General features: G+C 36.6%; 1 protein-coding gene across 1 annotated transcript in view; it reads left to right on the top strand.

Annotated features, from left to right (window-relative positions):
• Positions 1–21438, top strand: part of LOC125678921 (E3 ubiquitin-protein ligase UBR4-like) — a 61309-nt gene that overhangs the window by 9393 nt on the left and 30478 nt on the right. Inside the window, exons 11-59 of the mRNA XM_048917727.2 lie at positions 475–786; positions 1266–1434; positions 1525–1610; positions 2293–2530; positions 3506–3629; positions 3731–3833; positions 4053–4191; positions 4385–4464; positions 4593–4715; positions 5000–5182; positions 5437–5559; positions 5703–5932; positions 6479–6704; positions 6825–6906; positions 7011–7086; positions 7205–7524; positions 7790–7885; positions 7982–8106; positions 8214–8293; positions 8406–8600; positions 8710–8773; positions 8868–8944; positions 9083–9203; positions 9345–9415; positions 9558–9705; positions 9889–10122; positions 10345–10515; positions 10708–10959; positions 11146–11235; positions 12897–13049; positions 13169–13393; positions 14560–14644; positions 14769–14841; positions 14933–15107; positions 15262–15309; positions 15483–15642; positions 15975–16045; positions 16144–16233; positions 16333–16464; positions 16575–16659; positions 16911–17185; positions 17583–17723; positions 18326–18485; positions 18596–19006; positions 19228–19391; positions 20258–20431; positions 20609–20662; positions 20968–21154; positions 21250–21403. Coding sequence (XP_048773684.1) covers positions 475–786; positions 1266–1434; positions 1525–1610; positions 2293–2530; positions 3506–3629; positions 3731–3833; positions 4053–4191; positions 4385–4464; positions 4593–4715; positions 5000–5182; positions 5437–5559; positions 5703–5932; positions 6479–6704; positions 6825–6906; positions 7011–7086; positions 7205–7524; positions 7790–7885; positions 7982–8106; positions 8214–8293; positions 8406–8600; positions 8710–8773; positions 8868–8944; positions 9083–9203; positions 9345–9415; positions 9558–9705; positions 9889–10122; positions 10345–10515; positions 10708–10959; positions 11146–11235; positions 12897–13049; positions 13169–13393; positions 14560–14644; positions 14769–14841; positions 14933–15107; positions 15262–15309; positions 15483–15642; positions 15975–16045; positions 16144–16233; positions 16333–16464; positions 16575–16659; positions 16911–17185; positions 17583–17723; positions 18326–18485; positions 18596–19006; positions 19228–19391; positions 20258–20431; positions 20609–20662; positions 20968–21154; positions 21250–21403 — 7355 coding nt within the window. The remainder of the gene's footprint in view (positions 1–474; positions 787–1265; positions 1435–1524; positions 1611–2292; positions 2531–3505; positions 3630–3730; positions 3834–4052; positions 4192–4384; positions 4465–4592; positions 4716–4999; positions 5183–5436; positions 5560–5702; positions 5933–6478; positions 6705–6824; positions 6907–7010; positions 7087–7204; positions 7525–7789; positions 7886–7981; positions 8107–8213; positions 8294–8405; positions 8601–8709; positions 8774–8867; positions 8945–9082; positions 9204–9344; positions 9416–9557; positions 9706–9888; positions 10123–10344; positions 10516–10707; positions 10960–11145; positions 11236–12896; positions 13050–13168; positions 13394–14559; positions 14645–14768; positions 14842–14932; positions 15108–15261; positions 15310–15482; positions 15643–15974; positions 16046–16143; positions 16234–16332; positions 16465–16574; positions 16660–16910; positions 17186–17582; positions 17724–18325; positions 18486–18595; positions 19007–19227; positions 19392–20257; positions 20432–20608; positions 20663–20967; positions 21155–21249; positions 21404–21438) is intronic.

Raw genomic sequence — 21438 nt, 5'->3', positions numbered from 1 at the left:
CTTTGATATTTCACATGAGTATTCCTTGTGACCAGACCTTTTTGTGGGTACCAACATTGTTGACCCTGTGACGTTGACCTTGGAGTTTGATCTACTTTTTGAAAACTTTAACCTTACTAATAACTTTTGAACAGTAAGTGATAAAGCTTTGATATTTCACATGAGTATTCCTTGTTACAAGACCTTTCCGTTGGTATTGCACCTTTTGACCTTGACATTTGACCTACTTTTAATTTTTTTTTTTACATTGGTCATAACTTCTAAATGGTAAATATTAGAGCTTTAATATTGTACATGAGCATTTCTTTTGACAAGATCTTTCTACTTGTACCAAGATATTTGCCCTTGTGACCTTTGCCATCTTCGGAATTGGCCATTATCGGGGGCATTTGTGTTCACAAACACATCTTGTTATCTAGAGTCTTGCTGATAGCTAGAGAGTGTATTTAAAATATCACATTTATTCATTTAAAGGCATCAGTGTTGAAGAGAATGAAACAAGGGTCAGATGCCTCAGAAACCAGTAGCAGTAGTGCCTCCGATTCCAATACTTTTTATGAGGATGACTTCAGCAGCTCTGAGGATAGCACAGATGAGGATGAGGACTCTGAGCCCCTTTTGGGGCAGTGGCTGGAGGACACACTCTCTCCTATAGATTCTGTGGACACTCTTGCCCCTCCCCCAGTACCTGCTCGATCTGATGGACAAGGGGAGAACAAACGTTCTAGAAAAATCAGCACAGAGGATCAATCATCATTCATTCCAGACAGAAAAGATCCACTAGGGGTTAGTTTATATACATTCATGTTTGTTAGTAATGAACCTTTGTCAGATGTTTAATTTATGATTTTTACCTTAAACCATAGCAAACAAGTTAACACAACATCTATACTTCAAAAAGAAACAAGCTGAATGACAATATTATATGTATATATATATATATATATATATATATATATATATATATAAACAATAGATATCTAGCTTCTTGGACTTTTGGTCTGTGAAAACATGGGGGAAGCTTGGAGTAATTTCTAGATAATCTTTGCCAATGATACAAATTATCTCTAGCTCCCATTGTTTTCATACCTCCGAAGTAGGAACAATCCAGATATTTATTCTAAAGGTACATGTATGTATGTGGAAGGAGTATTCTGTCACCTAGCCTTCTGTGATGCACATATAGAATTCAATGAGCATAAAATGATACAGTGAATGGTGTTCACATACATATACAATGTAAATGGATGTTAAATGTTTTACAGTTTGTGTCCTTGGCCTCTGAGATACTGAATTTCCTTAGTGCATACTTTGTCAACACCCCTGATGTTGAATTACAAAATTTGATCAAATCTACACTGAATGAGGATCACATGTCCAACCTGGCAATTCTGATTAAAGAACTGGATAAGGACTGTCTGAGAGTCAGCAATGGTAAGAATGACCATTTCAGTGTTCAGAAATTAATGGAAGAAATTCTGCTTTTTTTAAGTCAATATATTCACATTGTATATGTAATTGTAGGGAAAACATTTGACAGCTTGTCAATGGCTTTAGCCAAGTTCAATCATGGCTTGATTTCAACTGGAATTCTCTCAGAAAATCTACAGGTAAATATCCTTACAACATGTATATTAAGCTGTTACATATGAAATGACCAACACACTCCAGTTCAATTTTGTATTGCTCTTCACCCATAGGTCTTTATTTTGATAGTGTTTATAATATACCAGTCTTGTGATGAGCCATATTATGGTATGGATTTTCCCCATCTGTCTGTCCGTTTGTCTGTTAGCTTTTTCATGTCCAGGTCATATCTTTCACGCTGTTATGCCTAGGACTATCAAACCTGATCAACTGATGCAAAGAGGGGGGGGGGGGGGTAATGTCGTGACCCAAAAATAGGTCACTGTGGTCTTCTGGAATTTTATGGCAATCATACTTAAATCGTGTTAGGGTCATATCTTGCACACTGTCAGGCCTAGGATTATCAAACTTTATGACAACTTATTCAATTTGTGTCTTTACCATATCTTGAAAACTGAGATGGGGAGGTGTGTTGTGACCCAAAAGTAGGTCACTGTGGTCTCAATTAGGAATTTTATGGCTATAAATAGTCAAAATATGTCCAGATCATCTCTTGCACACTGTAAGACTTAACTCTATCAAACCTGGTCTGCTAATGGATCTTGGGAGTACGCAAGCATCATGTACATGATAGTGACAGATGGGCGTTTTTTGTACCCTAGTGGTTCTCTTAATTATGATTAATGAATGTGACATCTGAAACAGGATTTCTTGCTGTTGCACCTCGGAGTCAGTCCTCAGGCAGTAGATCACTGGCCGACAACACTCCTGCCTCGGACTTTGGCTGTCTTGGCTGAAGTCCTCCTCCTCAAACAGCAGAAGGAGAGGGAAGCGAAGTTAATGAAGAGTCAGAGTGAGGCAGCTGTAATCAACATATGGAACAGATTCATGACAACACTCAAGTCCCTCATGATCTACAATGATGGTACAGAGAATTATGAAGGTAAATGTATAGGACCTTCGTACTCTAACTGGAACGTAAGGGTATCTGAAGGAGACAAAAACACAGACTAATAATTTTGGAACAATGTCAAATGTGTATCGTAACAACCATGAGATGAATTTCGTATGCCTTAAATTCCAAATGATAATGTGTATCTACAATTGTCCCATATTCACCTCTGTTTAAGTATATTCTATCTCCTGTAAAAGCAGGGGCAACAGTTCTGCCAATTTGCAAAATTAAATGTAGCAGAAGATATTCAGAAAAGTAGTTTCTGGCAATGTGACCAATCAAGAGTCGTTCCAGGTGTTTCATAACATGTTAGTAAAACCAAAATAGAATAGCTGCAGTAATGAAACCACATTGATAATGGGAGAAATATGAAATATAATTGGAGAATAAAAACACTTTCAGCATTAAAAGCAATGAAGAATAACAACACTTCAAGCCTTTAAAGTCCCTAGTAACATGCTATTTTTTATTAGACCATGGAAATAAATGGGGGTGGGGTCGTTTCAAAGATCCATGATCTTCTCAACTTGTGGATGATGACCCACCTTTGCACATTATTTTGTTGATATTCTTATTGGCTATTCACATACATGTTACCTTTGTTCTCTTACTACCGGTAAAATATGAATGTTGGATAGGTGTATTTTTTATGATGTGACAGGCCTGCCATTGAATTGTATACCAAAGTTCACTTGGTATTAGTTAGTGGCATTTTTTGTAGTCATGTGATCTGCTATTTTGTCTCTATCATACATGTTGAATTTGTATTCGCGTGGTCTGCGAATTTTGTCTCTATTATACATGTTGAATTGTTGATCAAAGGTATTTGATCAATAAATACACTTTCAACAACAATGGAATTTTTTTTGTGTTTTGGTAAGGAGGAGGCATAAATGGTTCTATGGTATTTGACTCACTATAAGGAACCAGTGATTTTTAATTTACTGTAATTCTCTCTTACAGATATTAATGTAGAACACTTGCAGCTGCTATTGTTCCTGTTCCACAGTTTGCCATTAATGCAGAAGAAATCTCTGTTACTATTACTTGCCCAGAATATCATTGCTGTGGCCAAAATTGACAGCAGGTATGAACAGGATATTTTTTTTTGGCTGTCCATAATTGTAGAATAAACAATTGTGAAGTAAATTTTGATGATGACGTGTCATTTTGAATTCTGTTTTACAGCAAGCTATGTGAAATGAATCCCTTACCCTTGACAAGAATGTTGATGGTGCTCGAGTACTTGCTTCACTACTTTTATGACCCACCTGCAGAGCTTTTGGAACAGGTTTATTATCATTATTCATTTTCTTCAACAGAGGTTTTTCATGAAAAAAACTTTACATATTTTCACTATCACAGAACTTTTACCCACTGTAACAGAAATCATTATGTCCATGTATAGTAAACTGTAAACTCGAGAGACATGTACAGCTGTACATTGATATTTTGAATCGCCTGTATTTTCAAATGGATGCTTGCATCATCAGATCCGTGTATTTTGTAGGTGCGGTGGAACCTGTTTACTGTTTTCACAGTATCACACACTGGGGAAACGGGAAGACATTCCAACACAAAGTTTTTCCAGTGTAGAGAAGTAGAGGAGAACTATCGCAGAGGATTAGCTTCACTAGAGCCTTCCGAGTGTAAGTTTAGTTATACACATTGTCAGTTATCCAAGTATTTATATTGTACATAAGTTGATATGCTGTGCTTCGGATTGTAATGCAGTCTGAAATTGTCCATGATCAAAAGGTTTTTTTTATAGTAAGCACACCCCTCCCAAAAAATGAAATTAAAATGCTGTTTTTATTGATTTATTGGGAATTATTTTTGTAGCCCATGTTCAGACTCCTAGATTTTTCAACCTTGGTCCAGTTGATGTTAACATTCAGGATGCTCCTAAAGTAGACGGACTTGTAAGTAGTCGATGTTGTTCTAATGCCATAATGAGAATTATCTCATATTATTTCTGTTGACTTTATTAGGTACACTTTTGTACACATAGAAGTAGACATGCACTGTATATAATGACATTATGTTGCAGGCCTGCAGTTTTCTTTTGTCCAATGCTGATGTAATGGATTATAATGACCTGTACGATGCTTGCATTACATTGCTGACCACGGGAAGTAAATGTGACAAAAATCAGACAAAGATTTCATTGTTGGTAAGGACGCTGATCATAATTGTGACAATTTAAATTACCTGAAACAATACAAATAATGATAGTGACAGTTTTAATTTACCTGAAAGATACAAAGAATGATTCTGACAGTTTAAATTACCTGAATGATGCAACCTATGTAATACAGATCAGTACCTCATAGAATAATCATTAAGTATGAAAATTATGTCTTGATTAGAGTATATATCAGGTGTAGCCTTCAGACAGTTGAATCTTTATTGACAATGCCATTCTTTAGATTTTACACTTAACATGTTGTCTTCTAGGATACGTCTGCCATGCATTACCATTTCCTGATTACCTGGAGATTGTTAGGATGTTTTCCGCCCTCAATACAGTACCTGCAGATGTTGGAAAACGGTATCTCACACATGGACAACAGTCACCTACTGCACACCCTGCGCTGGGCCCCTCGACTGTCTCAAAAAGTGTTCACCAGCTGGATGAAGGTTATTCTTTTCCTTTGTTGAAATATAATGTTAGAGCAGATCACGCTATCATTGGGTCTTATTTGACGCTATTTTCAAAACAAAACAACTCAGGGTTGTTTCTTTTTTTCATATGAAAATATTAAAAGACCTTATGGAATACCTGTCATTCAAATTTGGCTAGTCTGTCCAACCTCTATCTAAGTAATTTTATCCTACAACTACTTTTAACTGCTGTTTTGGAAGATGATAAACTGAAATATATTTGGTTGAAGGACTGCTTGGTGAAACAAGGAATGACGACTCAGGATGCTGACACATTGATAACGGGGGCCAATAAATCTTCCAACAATGTGACCTTTGATGTCCGTCTGGCCTTGAAATTTCTAAAGGAACAGGTAAATAAAAGCTGCCTTGCTTAAAAAAGAAATCTTGCAAGATACAGTGATTATTTTCATTTTACATATTGCTTCATATACATACTTATTTCCCCCCCACCCCATGATGTAGTATATTTACATACACATGTATGTGTTTTCAGATAAACAGTTTGCCAGTGAGTGGTCAAAGAGAGATTCTGCCCATTGCGATACTGCCAGGAGTAAATGACATTTTGATACTGGATTCAGTGATAGCCAAGATACAACTCAGTCTAGAGGCCACTTACACCAAAGCCATGGCGGACATAGATCCTTCTAAAGCCATGGCAGTGGCAGAAGAACTTGTTTCCCCTGTACTAAAGCTCATAGAGGCTTATGCTGTATTTGCTAGGTAATTTCAAAAATATTGTATTCAGAAAGTATGAAAGATAGGAAAGTGAGTATATGTATATGCAGTAGTTAGGCTGTAGTTAGTTTGCATGGATGCCTATTGTGATGTCCTTAGTTGATTGACCATTTTAAAGTTTTTAAAGTCCTTTTAGAATTGTCTAGAAACTGATGTTTGTACATTTTAAATTTCAATAAATTTTTGTTATTTCTTTTATCATCCCTTAAAGGATTTGTGAAATTGTTCATATTTCTCAGTTTGCAAGGGCTTATTATGCCCCCCAAAATCAAAGATCAGTGGGATATTGTTTTTGATCTGTCTATAACTGCTTCATTGTCTTCATGTTTCTTAGTCTATATTTAACTTTAACAATAGCTTTTTAGCTATACAAAGTAGAGACTTCATACTTGTCTAACTGATAGGTCAAGGTCAAAGCTGTGTAAGTGATATAGGTCAAAGTCATTTAGTTCAAGGTAAGATTATTCTCAATTTTACTTGGCACGCTTGGGGTTTTTATATGTTTTAAAAACATGTCTTGTACATTTGTAGATCCTGTATCCTTGGTCAGCTAAAACGAATAGATGACGCTGACCAGGACATTACAGCTGACCACTTGGAGGCCTTCGGGGTCATCATGAGTATTGGCTCCAGCCGTCCCTCTAAAGTGTCTGTTCTGGCCACTGAGATTATGTCGACGCTGCCTAGGTCAGTGACTGTGGCACTGGAACAGTGGACAAATGACTCCAAAAACAATTTTCCCAGTCCTGGAGCCTGGGTATGTTTACCTTCACTACTTTATAAAGATATGAATATCCAATGTCAGAATGAACATGAAAGGATTCAGGACAAACAATTTTTATATGGTTTTTTTCTCATAAATGACATGTCATTTTAGAACACTGCATTTGGGAATGATATTATTCCTGTGGAGAGTTACATAGAATCTATCCAGAGTGCACATATTGGATATTTATCAGGTAAAACAGATTCAGTGTCTCTATTTCAATTGCCATTAAATTTCACATTTTTTGTATATGTCTAGTTGATTTCATTGATGTTTTTACCTTTGGATGTAATACAGAGGCTGAATTCAACATTGGTGCCTCGCTGAAGCATACATTGAGCTCACTAGTGAGATTTTCATCGGATTTGATCAAGTACGTATACCGATATCAAATACTTTAATTTCTCTATAAATTAATACAATGTGCCTTTTATTCAAGAAATGCAATGTGATTTTCTGAACCTTTAATGTCTCATACATCTCTCTTGTAGCTGGTGCCCTAATTCCAATAACAGTCAGGAGATGATCCGAGTTATGTTTCCTCTGATTGTGGATGTCTCGAGTTCTCATATAGCAGACATGGCATCATCTTCCCTAGAGAAGTTCCTGGGACAGGTAGATAGTGACGAGTTCATGGAGAGACTGTATAGATACACCATCAGTGTGTGTAAGGACCTGGTGGTTGTGTACTCGGGGGTGGAGTATGGACTACAGGAGAGTGTGTTAATGAACTGTCTCAAGTTCATGCTGAACCACATAGAGAAGCCATCAGAAAAAAAAGCATTTGCTTGTGTGTTCTCAAGTGATCTGGGTAAGTTAACCATATTAATTGTGAAATACAGTACCATATTATTTAGATAAATGAGTTATTGCTCTAGGAATGGTGTCATGAAAAATTAGAATAAAACTGAACTAGAAATACCTTAAATGATTTATAGCTGAGTTGATAAATGATTGATATAAAATGCACATGTTCATAATATTTAATGATATTTTACTGAATAACATATCAAATTTGGAAATGCTATATACATGTATATTGGAATTGCTACATTTCTATTCCTTGTATATTACAGACTTGATAAACTTGTTGCTGTCACCTTCTAAAGATCATTTGTCAGCAGGCTTTGCAGGGAGTGTCCTGAAATTCTTTAACAAGCTCTTGCATTTTGGTAGGCAATTTGTTTGGATTCTATGAATCTTAAAACAATACTCAACACTTAGAAGTGCAGCTGTTCATGTAATAATCAACAACTTCCATTTTGTAGCTGACAAACATCCCAGTGACAAAAGCTATGAGGCTTTATGTGGATCTCTGTCCAAAATTTCAAACCCAGCGTTTGATAAATCCATTCTGCAGAAATGGCTTTCAAAAATCATTCTTCCTTCAGAGGTAAAGTTTGTTTGCTTGTGTGAAATTCTTTTCAATTCATTTGGTTAAGGTACTGTACATGTAATTGAGATTGATATTCAGCAAATGATTGCTTCAATCATTTTAAGGATCAAGAAAATATTAGTACCCAAAAAGAAAACAGAGGATTTCTAAGAAACTTCACACACTACATTGTGAAGGAAAAAAGGTAAGTGTGGAGTTTGTACTTGGATTAGAAATGTGTCGTAACAAATGTAAATGGTATTTTGTGTAGATCAGTCAGCCATTTACTGTACATAACCATGGAAATTTTCTTTCAGTTCAGTCAGTTTTAAGGTCTCCCAGACTCTGCTGATGGCTCTCATTCCAATGGGGAAGAAACTCTTGTCTGGACCACAGGCAGCAATGACTGGATTTCCGGAGCTGATGGTGGTGATGCACTCTCTGGCTGGGGCAGGCAATGGAGCAGGCCATCTGGATCTGTTCCAGGCAGCCACAGACTGGCTGCAACTCTGGTAGGCATATATTACTGGTATACATTGTTGCATTGTGTTTTGTAATATTTAAAAGGGAGGTTTTGTTGAAGTTCATCTTTACTCACAAATACATACTTGCTGTCAATAGCAAAAAATCCTTGGAGAAGAAAGAAGTGTTGGAGGAAATTGTTGAAATTGGAAGTTCCAGCAAAGTAAGTATAAATGAGTTTTTATATAGATTTAGGTGAAAGGAACATGAAAACGTTGCTTAGTATCTTTATATTACTTTTAAAAATTTATTTTTAGGCTGTGTTGGATTCTTTGTGTAGTATTTTATCATACATGGGAGAAATATTGGCTGCACTGAAGAAAGTTTCCCAAAGGTAATGCATTACATAATGAATATTGTGGTGAAGGTATTTGTATTCTAACAGTGTTACTACAAGTTATAAAAAATAGCGAGTATAAAACTTGGAAGATTATGAAATGCTAGTGTTGAAAGAGACATGGTTTGTTTCCAGGGGAAACAGTAATGGTATCCCCAATGTAGACAATGATGTTCAGGCCCCACAAGAAGGAGGAGACAGTGATTGGGCAGAGGATGTCACACAAGAGGATGAGGACTCCGCCGGAGAGGACTCGGTCAGTTTGTCAGCAATAGCTGTATTAAAGATCTAAAAAAAAAAACCAATGAATTCTGAAGTTTGTCAGATTAACCCCCAACTCAACAGGAAACACTGTTTATCAGAAACTATACATTATAAATTTATTGTATTTTTGCAGGATGAAGAGTCATTGAACAACAAACTTTGTACTTTCACCATAACTCAGAAAGAATTTATGAACCAGCACTGGTAAGCCTTTGAATTCATTTTACAGAGATGTCATGTGTTTGTGTAATTTATTTATTTATTTTTTTTTTGTTGAAGTTCACATATACTGTACATGTATGTGATAAGTATCAAAGACAGTGTATATTTCCTTACATTTTATAAGGTACCATTGTCACACTTGTAAGATGGTGGATGGTGTTGGAGTGTGCACTGTTTGTGCTAAAGTCTGTCACAAAGACCATGACCTAACATATGCAAAGTTCGGCTCTTTTTTTTGTGATTGTGGAGCAAAAGATGATGGAAGCTGTAAGGTAAGTAAATTACCTGTATTTTCATTAAACCAGTGTGATCTGTATACAGCTAGATTTTATTTGGAATCATTGAGAAATGAATTTACTACTTGGGTAATGTTTTTGAGACTGCTTGTGTAAATGACCTGTGTGATTGACTTGACTTAATTTCATTCTTGAGAAAGTACAAATATTTTCCTGCAGGCGCTAGTGAAGAGAATCCCCCAGAGTGCCATGGATGGGAATGACAGCATCGTGGGGCAGTCCCCATTCTCTATGGACACTATGTTACAGAGTAGTCTCCGGAGGAGACTGTCCTCCCCCGGTCCATCAGAAAACACCAAGGCTGACAACAAAGCCATAGAACTGGCCAACAAGACCAGGGAATTACTGGGCAAGCAGCTAGAGGGATGCAGGGATCTTCTCATTGGATATCTGGTAGAACATCTAATTCATTCAAAAGTTCACAATTTTTTTTATGAGACTTAAGTATTTTTTAAGCATATGGATCAAGCACCTTCAATAACAATACAATACTTTCTCTTTTGAAAACATTTTTTGCAGCAAAAGTTTAAAAGTGTATAAGATGCTGTTCAGAATAATGGAAATGATGTTGTATTTGATGATGCTGTTGGTTACCGGAGCTTTCGTTTATTATAGGACTCCAGTGAAACAGTGGGCGTGGTTCTGCATATGTTGAAGACGATCCTTCCATCACTGACAGAAAACTATCTGAAGGTGTCCCCCATGGGGAGTACTCAGAGAGCCCAGCAAGCTCTGTACGCCCTGCATAACACTCCCAAACTCACTCAGCATACGGATGAACTGATGGTGTGTGTCACATCTCATTAGAATCTGTAGAAATAAAAATAAAAGAGTGTATTGACCAACGAATGTTGATAGTACTAACAGTTCATGTTTCAATTCATTGAAGGAATGCACTGTTTAATGATCTTCGTATCTTCCTTCAGAAACTGATGACATAATACGCATAAATTTAATCCACAGTATTTTGTTTTTTAGACTGTGACCCTGGGCTCACAAGAGGGAGCCTTTGAGAATGTCCGGATGAATTACAGTGGGGATCAGGGACAGCAGATCAGACAGCTGATTAACTCTCACTATCTGAGGAGGGTTGCCATGTGTGTGCTGGCTTCTCCCCACGGCAAGAGGCAACACCTGGCAGTTAGTCATGAAAAGGGGAAGATCACCATTCTACAGTTGTCGGCCCTGCTCAAACAAGCAGATTCAAGCAAAAAGAAACTCACTCTTACGGTAAGACATAGAGGGAAATTTCTTTAACATATGAAAAATTCATGTTGCATATGTTTCAGTTTTTAAGAATTGGAGTTGTCAATACAGCAGTGCTTTCAGATTGTTAAAGATCAAAATGCCATTTATATGCGAGGTGACAATCACTGTACATGTATAGGAATTTGAGTAATTTGATCTGTTGTACAGAGGCTAGCATCAGCTCCTATTCCATTCACTGTCCTGTCGATCATGGGGAATCCTTGTAATGAAGATTACTTGGCTGTCACCGGGTTGAAGGTAAATTCTTATTGATTGATGTAATACAAATATACTTGTATTTATGGTGTATAAAAATCAAAATTAGATTAATTGATTTGTTTTTAGTCTGTTTAAGGGTGTAGTATCAGACATAATAGCATGTATACCGGTTGTCCAATCCTGATTTCAAAACCAAGAAAATTTGTTGTTTGAATTTAAAAAATAATGACCATATTAAGTAGATTAATGATTATTAATAGAATATGAGGTTCTGGATTATTTTTCTCGAACAATCCAAGTAACTGTATTGTAATATGCCATCATGCTTGAAATGTAGTGCATGTTTCACTGTGCATACATGCCAACTTTTAAAAATCCCCATGGGGGATTTTGCGCGCGACGACCTTTTTTCAAAGCTCAGAATTCACGACATTTTACCATGAAAATAAATATTTGTCTTTTCAAGTAAAATATCAATCTAATCATTGTACATGTATCATATATTAACATAACATCAAGTGTGTTTGACCATTAACTTTAACAAACTATAAAAAAAAAAAAACCCAAAAAAAACGCTTTGAAAGATACACATAAATATTTTATTAAAATCATGTATTCAGCAAAAAATTCTCTTCAACAACAAGTCACCTACATATTATCAAATAATACTTAAAGTTGCATCCTTTTACACCATATAAACATTGGCTGGTCTATATATCAAAATTTAAATTAAAGCACATGCATGTAGGTACGACTACAAAGGCGATCTTGCTTGTCTGTAAACATGGGCTTGCAAAGTCTGGTGGAACTATCTGCATTGCAACCAGAAAAGGAGTGATCTTCCCTGCTATGAAATTTGCGAACAAAACCTTTGCGCCCATGACATCTGAAATAATTACCAGGAAAAAAACCACATCAAAATATATGTTTTCACTTGTAAATTAAGGCTACTTGCTAATATAAAATTCAGTGTAGACTTGTGCGAATTACACATCACAAAGTCTATTGAATACTACACTATATAGACTACATGTATATAAAACATCACTATAGATTTGGATAGCCTATATTATTATAGTTGGGAAAAAAATTTGACGTACCTTATTGCATATTTTGGATGCTGTCAGCGAGAGGCAAAAATCGGGAATGTCCGATTGTTTGGTAGTGACACTATCATCGTTGTCATTCACGTTTGTGTAAAGGATATGTCAATTTGAAATCTGTCTCCCCGATTAATTGCTATCAAAACATGCTTCGCACTGTCCAATAAGCACCCCGACACAGGCAGACCAGGTAAATTAAACTACCCTCATACCATGCGACACAGGTAAACAGTAATGGCTGACTATTGTCCCGATTTCTGATTGGCCAGTTCAGAAATGACGCAGGATTTCAAATTCCGGTTGGAAATGGGGGTTTGTTGTCGTAAAATGGGAGATATTTTTAGAAAATCGGGATTTCGGGGCATTTTGGCAATCCCGATCGGGATATCGGGATTTGCCTTTTCAGTTGCTTCAAATCGGGAGAATCCCGCACAAATCGGGAAAGTTGGCATGTATGACTGTGGCACATTCAACCTTCTTTGTTCTAAATTCATGTCCGTCGCTTTCAATTTTAATAACTCACATAATATGATAATGACAGGTGCTCAGGATGATGAAATTAGTCTTAGATATGACTGTTTACGTTATATTTTGTAGGACTGCCATGTTTTGACATTTACCAGCTCCGGACAGGTGGCAGATCACCTGGTTTTACACCCCACACTCTCTACTGGAAACTTCATCATCAAACCTATCTGGCTGCCAGGGACACAGACAGATCTAGCTATAGTTACAGCAGATTTTGTTAAGGTACTGTACATGTATAAAGAGCATAGGGAAATTTAGAACCTCATTTCTGAAATTTTTGTGGAAATGTTTTTTTTAGGTATCATGTGTAGTTATATCCTGAATTCAATTTGCTTTTACAGATTTACAACTTAAGTGTTGACGCACTAAGTCCCCAATACTACTTCTTGCTCCCCAGTGGCAAGATTCGAGATGCGACATTTATCTGTACAGAAGAGGGTCGATACATTGTCCTGATGGCCTCCAGTGGTTACATATACACCCAGATTATGGATGAAAGCAGCAGTGCAAAGAACGGACCTTTCTATATCACAAACGTCTTGGATGTGGAGCACACTGACTTAAAGGTTGGGTGTACTTTCAGTCAAATAATACTAAGGGGAGTTTTAAGCACAAATATTTTTTTATGTTGGACTAAGCCACAAACTGAGATGGGAGTTTGTATTTTATGAAGAAAAGGTAATGAAATTATCCATTCTGTCTACTGTTGTAATTTTGTTTATGTTTTGCTTTGTCAACTTTCAAATAGCTATAACATAGTACAATGTAATATTTTGTCAGTAATAATAATATCAACGATACATGAAAACCTGTACAATGTATATATTTAATAAAAGAAACAAGTGATGAATTACAAATTATGAATGTAAGGCGTTTCTGCATGCAAATTAATCAGCATCTTTGCTAGCCACTCCTGACAAACCCTTGGCAAATCACATTCATGAAAGTTGGGCTGGTAACAGTGCTCTCTATTTTATGACACAGATATCACATATGAAAGTAAACATCTAGTGAGATCGTACATCTTAGATAGACACACATTTGACAATGGAGTAAACACATGCGCATTATGGCAATTCTGATCACATTTCACCCATGATCTTAATGAACTTGTTACGCAGATCTTCTATAATTTGTAAAGCATCTAATTTATATACATGTATGATGTCAAAATCAATTTTCAACAATTTATAAATTTTAATCTTTGGGTGATGTGTATTGCGAAAAATTGTTACTTTATGGAACATATACCAAAACTTACCGGGTATGTTAATTTAGATGTCATGAGAAAAGATTAGGAAAATATTTATCCATGTCTTATCAACAGAATAATTGCACAACACTCCTTTTCAGAATTTTCTCCCTGTATTTATTTTGATGAAGTCAGACTAGTATGCATTTTGTTTGGTTTCCAAGTGTTGAAATTGGATTCAATCAAATTAGCCCAACTTTTGAGAACAAGATTTGCCATGGGGAGTGGGGCAGATCACAAAGACTTGGCTAGTGAAGATGATTACATCCATGCTTCATTGTTTTTATACGTCCATGATGCAAACAACCTTAGATATTTATTCCACTAGAATACAACTGGATAGGAGCTAATTAGAGAAATGTGGGTTTGAAATAACCCAAAAATCCTTTGTGTGTCAGGGGTAAAATAGCAAAGGTAAAAATCTGACACTTTAAAATGTAATGAATCAGATTCTAACTGTGTGTGAATTTTAACCCACAGGAAGTGAATAATTTGGTGGCAGGAGGAGGTGTGTCTGTTTACTACTCTCATGCACTTCAGCTGATTTTCTTTAGTTACACACAAGGTAGGTTCAGTGTTTAAACAACTCTTTGTGTAGAATTATTCAGTGTTAAATCAACTCTTTATGTAAAATTGATGATCAATATCTGGTTAAAACTGCTAACCATAAGTTATTGTTTTTAAAACAGGAAAGAGTTTTGCTGCCACAGTTTCCAAGGATTTGTCCAAAACTCCAATGCTGTTTCCAGTCACTCTTAAAACGTTTGTGAATTTTTGAAAACAATAATCATAAGATAATTATTTTGGTCATACCTAATTTTAAAGAGAAGTAAAGAATGATGCTGCTTTGTAGGAATGGGACTGCTAAGGGAAGTACTGCCCAGCCCTTGGTTCAGTGGTCAGAGGTTCCTGGTCATACAGGACTTATGTACAGCATGACTCAGACTTCCAATAATCCAGTAGTTCTCATGATTCAGTTGGACAGCATCATGGTGCAGGAAATCAAAGTTGTCCCAGCAAAAGCAAAGGTATGGTATTCTAAAAATTAGGATTTGAATGTTTCTAGGAAAAGCCAGTGTCTTTTATAAATACACATGTATGTGGTGTGATTGTTGTGAGAATGAGTACTTACTGTAAAACACGTGTATTCATTGATTACATGAACATGTACCGGTTTTTCAGATTCAAGATGTTGTGGCCATAAGACATACAGCTTCTAATTCTGATCAGGTACAGTGTATTTGTTCTTAAAAACAAAAATTCCCTTAAGTTCATTGTTACACAGTACAAGCTTGACTTTTTTTGAGTAGCAACATGAAGACTTGAGAGACGTGAAGGAAATATGTCCACATTTTTTATAAGTGTGTCAGTTGCATTGAAAATTCTAATTTTGATAATTGTAGCAACACAGAACCACAATGATTTTGCTTTGTGAAGATGGAAGTTTGAGAATTTACATGGCTAACATTACAACGACCAATTTCTGGCTGTCTCCTTACCTGCAACCCCAGAGTCCTATCGCAGTCCTCAAACCAGTCAAGAAAAAGAGGACAGCTAAATCAGGTCAAGTACATGTAATCAAAATCACAGTGTTTTTTCAAGAACACTGTATATCGTGTAATCTCATGAGTTTACTTCGACATGAAGATAAGGTTCTCACGAATAATTTTATTCATATTTATGTAAGTAGTGTTATACAAATTGAATGTTCACAGAAATTATGTCTTGTTGATGAATCTAAGGAGTCAAGATTGCAGAAATAAATTCTCTCAAAAGCTGAGTGATATACAGTATTTTCACACAGTCCTTTAACGCCCTGATGCTGTTTAGTGTAATGTAACTGTGAAGGTCACACTGTTTCCATGTGTTACTGACTCTGTATTATTTGGACACAGGTCGACAGACTGGGTCATTGTCTTTTCCTATTGACTTCTTTGAGCACTGTCAGCAGACCAATGACATTGAGGTAGGAGGAGCATCATTTATTTCATTCATGGCCTCAGAAATATTTTTGCTAGTTTTTCTGATTTTATTTTCACTATATGGATGATTTTTTCCCGACAGTTTGGTGGAAATGATTTGCTACAGATTTACAACGCCCAACAAATAAAGCACCGACTCAATACAATAGGAATGTATGTTGCAAGCACAAAGGTATGTGACAAATAAATTAAATCTGAAGTTAGATATTTGAGCATTTCAATTTTACATATCAACCAATAGTGGTTACCAATATTTCAAATCAATTCCTAGCCATTTGGATTCACTGTGGAGGTTAGTAACACCAACTCTGCGAATGTAATGGTGGGATGCAGAGTGTTGGTAGGGACACAGAGCATTGAGAGAGCTCCATCTTACATAGAGGTCTTTGGAAGAACCACACAGGTTTGTTTAATATTTCCACATCACAAATGATTTAGAAAGAGTGTATAATGAGGGACGGTATTGTAGATTATTGTAATGATTCTCAATGGATAGTGTATCTTTGGTTTCAGGTAAAGGTAACTCGAGCTAGATGGTTTGATTTACCTTTCACACGGGAAGAATCTTTGACAGCAGATAAAAAAATTACTCTTCATTGTAAGTAACTTGAAGATTGTCAGATTGTCTTTCATATATAAGAACAGTATTGAATTATCATTTTATATGGGTTTTTCTGAGATGGAAAACAAAAAACATTAACATATATATTTCAGATTTAAAAAGAACATGAATTATGTACACCTAAAATTTTAATGTAGAATGATGAAGGGTGGATTTCAGTCCTGTTTGAATTATCAAATGTTGTATAGATACATGTACCTACATGAGTGAGTGTTTTGTCTGTGTAGTTGGAGCGAGTGTAGATCCCGGAGGAGTAACAATGGTAGACTTCATTAAGGTGTTTGTGAAGTCTAAGGAGTCGTTTGGCTGGCCAGAGGAACCAGATGAATTCCTAGAATCCCAGACTCAGAAATCCTTGACCTCATCAGGAGGCATGGCAGTGGGAGAGACGGAGGTCATCCCTTCAGCAACGCCACTCCCACTGACATCAGCTGACAGATTGCTGGGAAGTGCACTAGAAGTCTTAGATGGAGCCTTTGCTGCATGTCCCATGGAGGAAAAGGTGCAGCTCTTATCATATTTTAATGTAATGAGGTTAAAGTTGAAGCTGAATTTGGATGTCCATGTATAATGCATAACATTCAACAACTGATGTTCCATGTGGGTCTTTCATAACAGTCACTGTTTATAACTATTATTTCAGTACTGTGTAAATTTTGTTTCTTTCCTCTTAATAACACTATACAGTAATTGTTGTAAAATTATGAATTTTCATAGGAATATTGATTTTTGGTGATTTCTTGATTTGATCCTTGAACGAAAGACTGTTAAAGAATAGCAACTTTTCATCTTTGAAATTAAGTTCCCACAAACATGTATTATCCCATGAATCAAATGACTTTACAGTATTGTGATTTTTATAGTTGTGATTTCTATGAACAATTGTCTATGGTTTCTAGGGTATGACTGAGATGAGAACAGACACCCTAGACATTGCCACAAGTCTCCTCAATCTACCGATGCCGGACAGTGTACAGTTACACACCAAGTCCCTCCTAGCTTCTCTCTTCCCATCCTCACAGGCTTACTACAACCACAAGGTAGTGCTTTGGTTATTAGTGGAAGTTTGTAGCCAGTTTTGCACAATCATTTATTTCCTATCCATGAATGTACAGCTGTATGTAGGGAGGAAGCTGACAGTTATAAAAAAAAATTGTATTGACAATGAAGTTATCCATGATATGTGCCTGTATTTTGTAAACTTCACAGACATATCAGATTGTACATGTACATGTGGCATCGGTGGCCTAGTGGTTAGGCCGTCAGACTCTCGACCGAAAGGTCGTGGGTTTGAGTCCTGGCAGAGGCAGGGCTGACGTTGTGTCCTTGGGAAAGGCACTTTACATGAATTTCCTCACTCCACCCAAGTGTAAAAGGGGTACCTGGCTATAGACAGTGAAAGATATTGTTAGAATGTTAGTGCTCTAGCGCTTGTAATGGCAGCTTGCACTGTATGCTTCCTAGGAGGCTGAGCAAGTTCTAGATTGATATAAGGTCTGCCGGGGTAATAATGTACATTGATTATTGTAAAACACTTTGAGTAGCATACGCTGGAAAAGGCGCTATATAAAACAAATCATTATTATTATTATGTGCAATTATTTGTGGATAGTATTTACAGTCATCAATATTTTAACCATAGGACCAGGCTGAGTTGAAGCATGTAATGGCCAGTCTGAACAAGGACAAATGTCTGGATGTGGAGGCATATCAGAGACTGTTGGTAACAGCTAGATCTGTGGCTGTGGCCAGGTCTAACAATCTCATTAAATTTGCTGAAAAGGGAGATAAAGATGAAGACGGTAATTTTGCTTAGATACATCACCTTGACTGACAATTTATCTTTGTACAGAAAATCTCCTTATGCATCCATAACTTGAATTTGACATCAATTTCTTTTTCATATTTGTAGTTTTAGAAGTCACTGATTTGGAAGATGAAAAGGATGAGAGACCAGCTCCATCTATTGCCAGTCTATCTGATCTTGACCTGAAAGAGAAGTCCCATTTTGTGACCCAGTTAATGGAAGCTTTCTGGACATTGCACAGCGTGAAGCCAGCCAATCCAATGCTGGCCCCTGTATGTCTCCCAGGCCTTGCACACATTGATGCCACAGTGGGGGCTCTGGTTGAGATTATCCATGCCTTTACTATCAGTGACTTTGATAATGTTCCCCTGGCCACTAAGCTGTATGTGAAGATGCTGTTGTGTCCAGACCAGCTGGTCAGTTTCTCCTGTAAGCAGGCCCTGATTCGCTGTCTGAGACCAAGACATAGACGCAGACGAGTGTTTATTCCTTCTCCTCCTAGGTGTAACTCACCAGGTAAGTTAGTCAAGTTCATTAAGAGACTGAAGGGGAGGTTCAGTATTGCTACATAAATATCCACATCTGTTAATCATTGCTGAATTCAATAGTGAGTGAAATGCATCAGGTGCAAAGTGTGACTCACAAAAATTACATACAATATCCCAGTACCGGTCAAATTTGGTATCTGATGGGACACCCATAAGACTATGCTATTAAGATTTTCAAAAACTTTACAGGTGGTGGAGCTGATGATGATGATGACGATGATGATGACGACGATGACAATGACAAGGGAGATAAGCCAATGCAGAACGTGATGGAACAGGTGCCCGTTCCTCACTGTGTGGGAATAGAGGAACACAATGATGCAGATGATGCTGATGAACAGTTTGAAGTTGTGGTAAGGATATGTATGGATAGTTAAAATTGGTAAAGAGAGTTAATAAGATTACAAAATGTATTGACAGTAGTGTAATGAAATAGATTTACAATGAATGGCACAGTTTATGGAATTGAAGATTTTTTTTCATTTGATGATGGTCAAATGAGACCCAGATATGAAATTTAACATATCACTCAAGAATGCACTTTCATGAAAAACATGTGTAACTTCATAATTACACAAATATTTGCATGTACATTCCAACTTCATTGACACCAATATTTAAGTGAAATATAACAATATATGTACAGGTGTATGTCCTTTCTCAATTATTACATTTTTCACCTTTGCAACAGTTTCAAGTCCTTGTTTTACTATTATGGTGTCACATATATGGGATGACATGTATTATTCCTCGCAATTTACATGTATGTCAACATGATCTTAACAGAGAAAAAATACCAATGTATGAAAATGCTATGTATTAAAATGCTGTATATTGATATGCATATGAAATGGATGATATTTAGCTCACTTGAACCCATGACTGAAATTTATTTTGCAATTAATTTAACTTTTCTTAATGTGAGCCTGATCAGTAGGTGTGCACCTTCAGCTAATTCAGCCAAATTGGCACAGAACTTTTTGAATAAAAAGATATGAAGAATTCTTTTTTACTTTGAATTCTCATTAGCAACAATATGGCCTCTATTTTCAAATAAACATGAAGCATCATAATGTTGTTTTGGTTATAATTTGATCAAATTGGAGTTATGTGGCTGATAGTTGAGGGAACCAAAGTATTATAAGAGATTGCAATCAGTTTTAAGAGTGGGTTGATCTAAGTAAGCCTTATGGCCTATAGTATCATGTTTTATATCTAGGATCATGATGAGCCAATGGTACTTGAGCCAGGTGACCCAGAACCTGAGGTCAGAGGTCGCTTACCCCTGGAGGCCTTGCTGGCCAGTCGAAACTTCCCAATGGTGGACATTCCACCTGATGCAGATGATGAAACAATGGTGGAGCTTGCTATAGCTCTCAGTCTCCAAGATCAGGTATGAAATTTTCACAGACAGTGGATTGAATAAAATATTTATAGTATGGCATCAATTTAAAGAAAATATTTAACATTGAATTTGATACATATCAGTCATGTTTTGGTTTTGTTCTTGTAATTGTGTTTTAGTTTGTGAATTTATTGAGATCTTGAAAGATACGCTATATTTTTGTAGCCTGGAAATAGTAACTCTCTAGGACTACAAGGACTTGGACTGAACAATGTACAGGTAAACAACATGTAACATTTCAATTTTATCCTGGAAAACTGTGGGTGCTACATTTTATGGGGTGGATCAAAGGTTAATTGGGGGGGGGGGTGAAATTTTCTACTTAAGTGAAAGGATTTTTTTATCTGTCTACTGTAAGAATTGTAATCTTATTAATGCTTTGTAATTTTGATATCTTTGAAGAGAAAGGCGTCAAAGTTCATTTTATATCTTGGAGTAAACAGATTTTCCCACCACAATAGGCATAGTGTTTCACAAACACATTTTGTTCAGCTGATGTAACATTAACTTTATTTTCTTTATAGTCTGCTCTACAGAATGCCATCTCAATTGAGGAAGGCCCAATGTCTGATACTACAGCCTCAGCTCCAGGCAGCGATGATGAAATGGGAAGTAATGCTGCCACAGATGGATCCACCCTTCGTACTTCTCCAGCAGAGCATGCTGGAAGTGCTGGGTCAGAGAGTGGGGGAAGTGCTATAGAGTCAAATGGTAAAGAAAGTAAAAGTTTAGAATCCTATATGCAAGTTTAGCATTAGAACATGTTAGATGGGCTTGACATTTTTATGATTTATTTAAATCGACAGTGAGTGGGCGGAGCAGTGCTTATGGAGACAGAGATCGGGAGAGTAACACATTTGGACCCCGGAGTGAGACCAGCAGTTTAGGTATACCCAGTGGCTCCTTACAACAGGAAGTAGATGGTGCTGATGTAGATGCTGACTATGATGCTTCGGTCAGGTAGGTACCTGTGTAGAATAAAATTTTGTGTACTG

Source organism: Ostrea edulis, chromosome 2, assembly GCF_947568905.1.
Source record: "Ostrea edulis chromosome 2, xbOstEdul1.1, whole genome shotgun sequence".
Classification (NCBI taxonomy): domain Eukaryota; kingdom Metazoa; phylum Mollusca; class Bivalvia; order Ostreida; family Ostreidae; genus Ostrea; species Ostrea edulis.
Note: the sequence above shows the minus strand (reverse complement) of the source record. Positions and strands in the feature narration are given on the sequence as shown.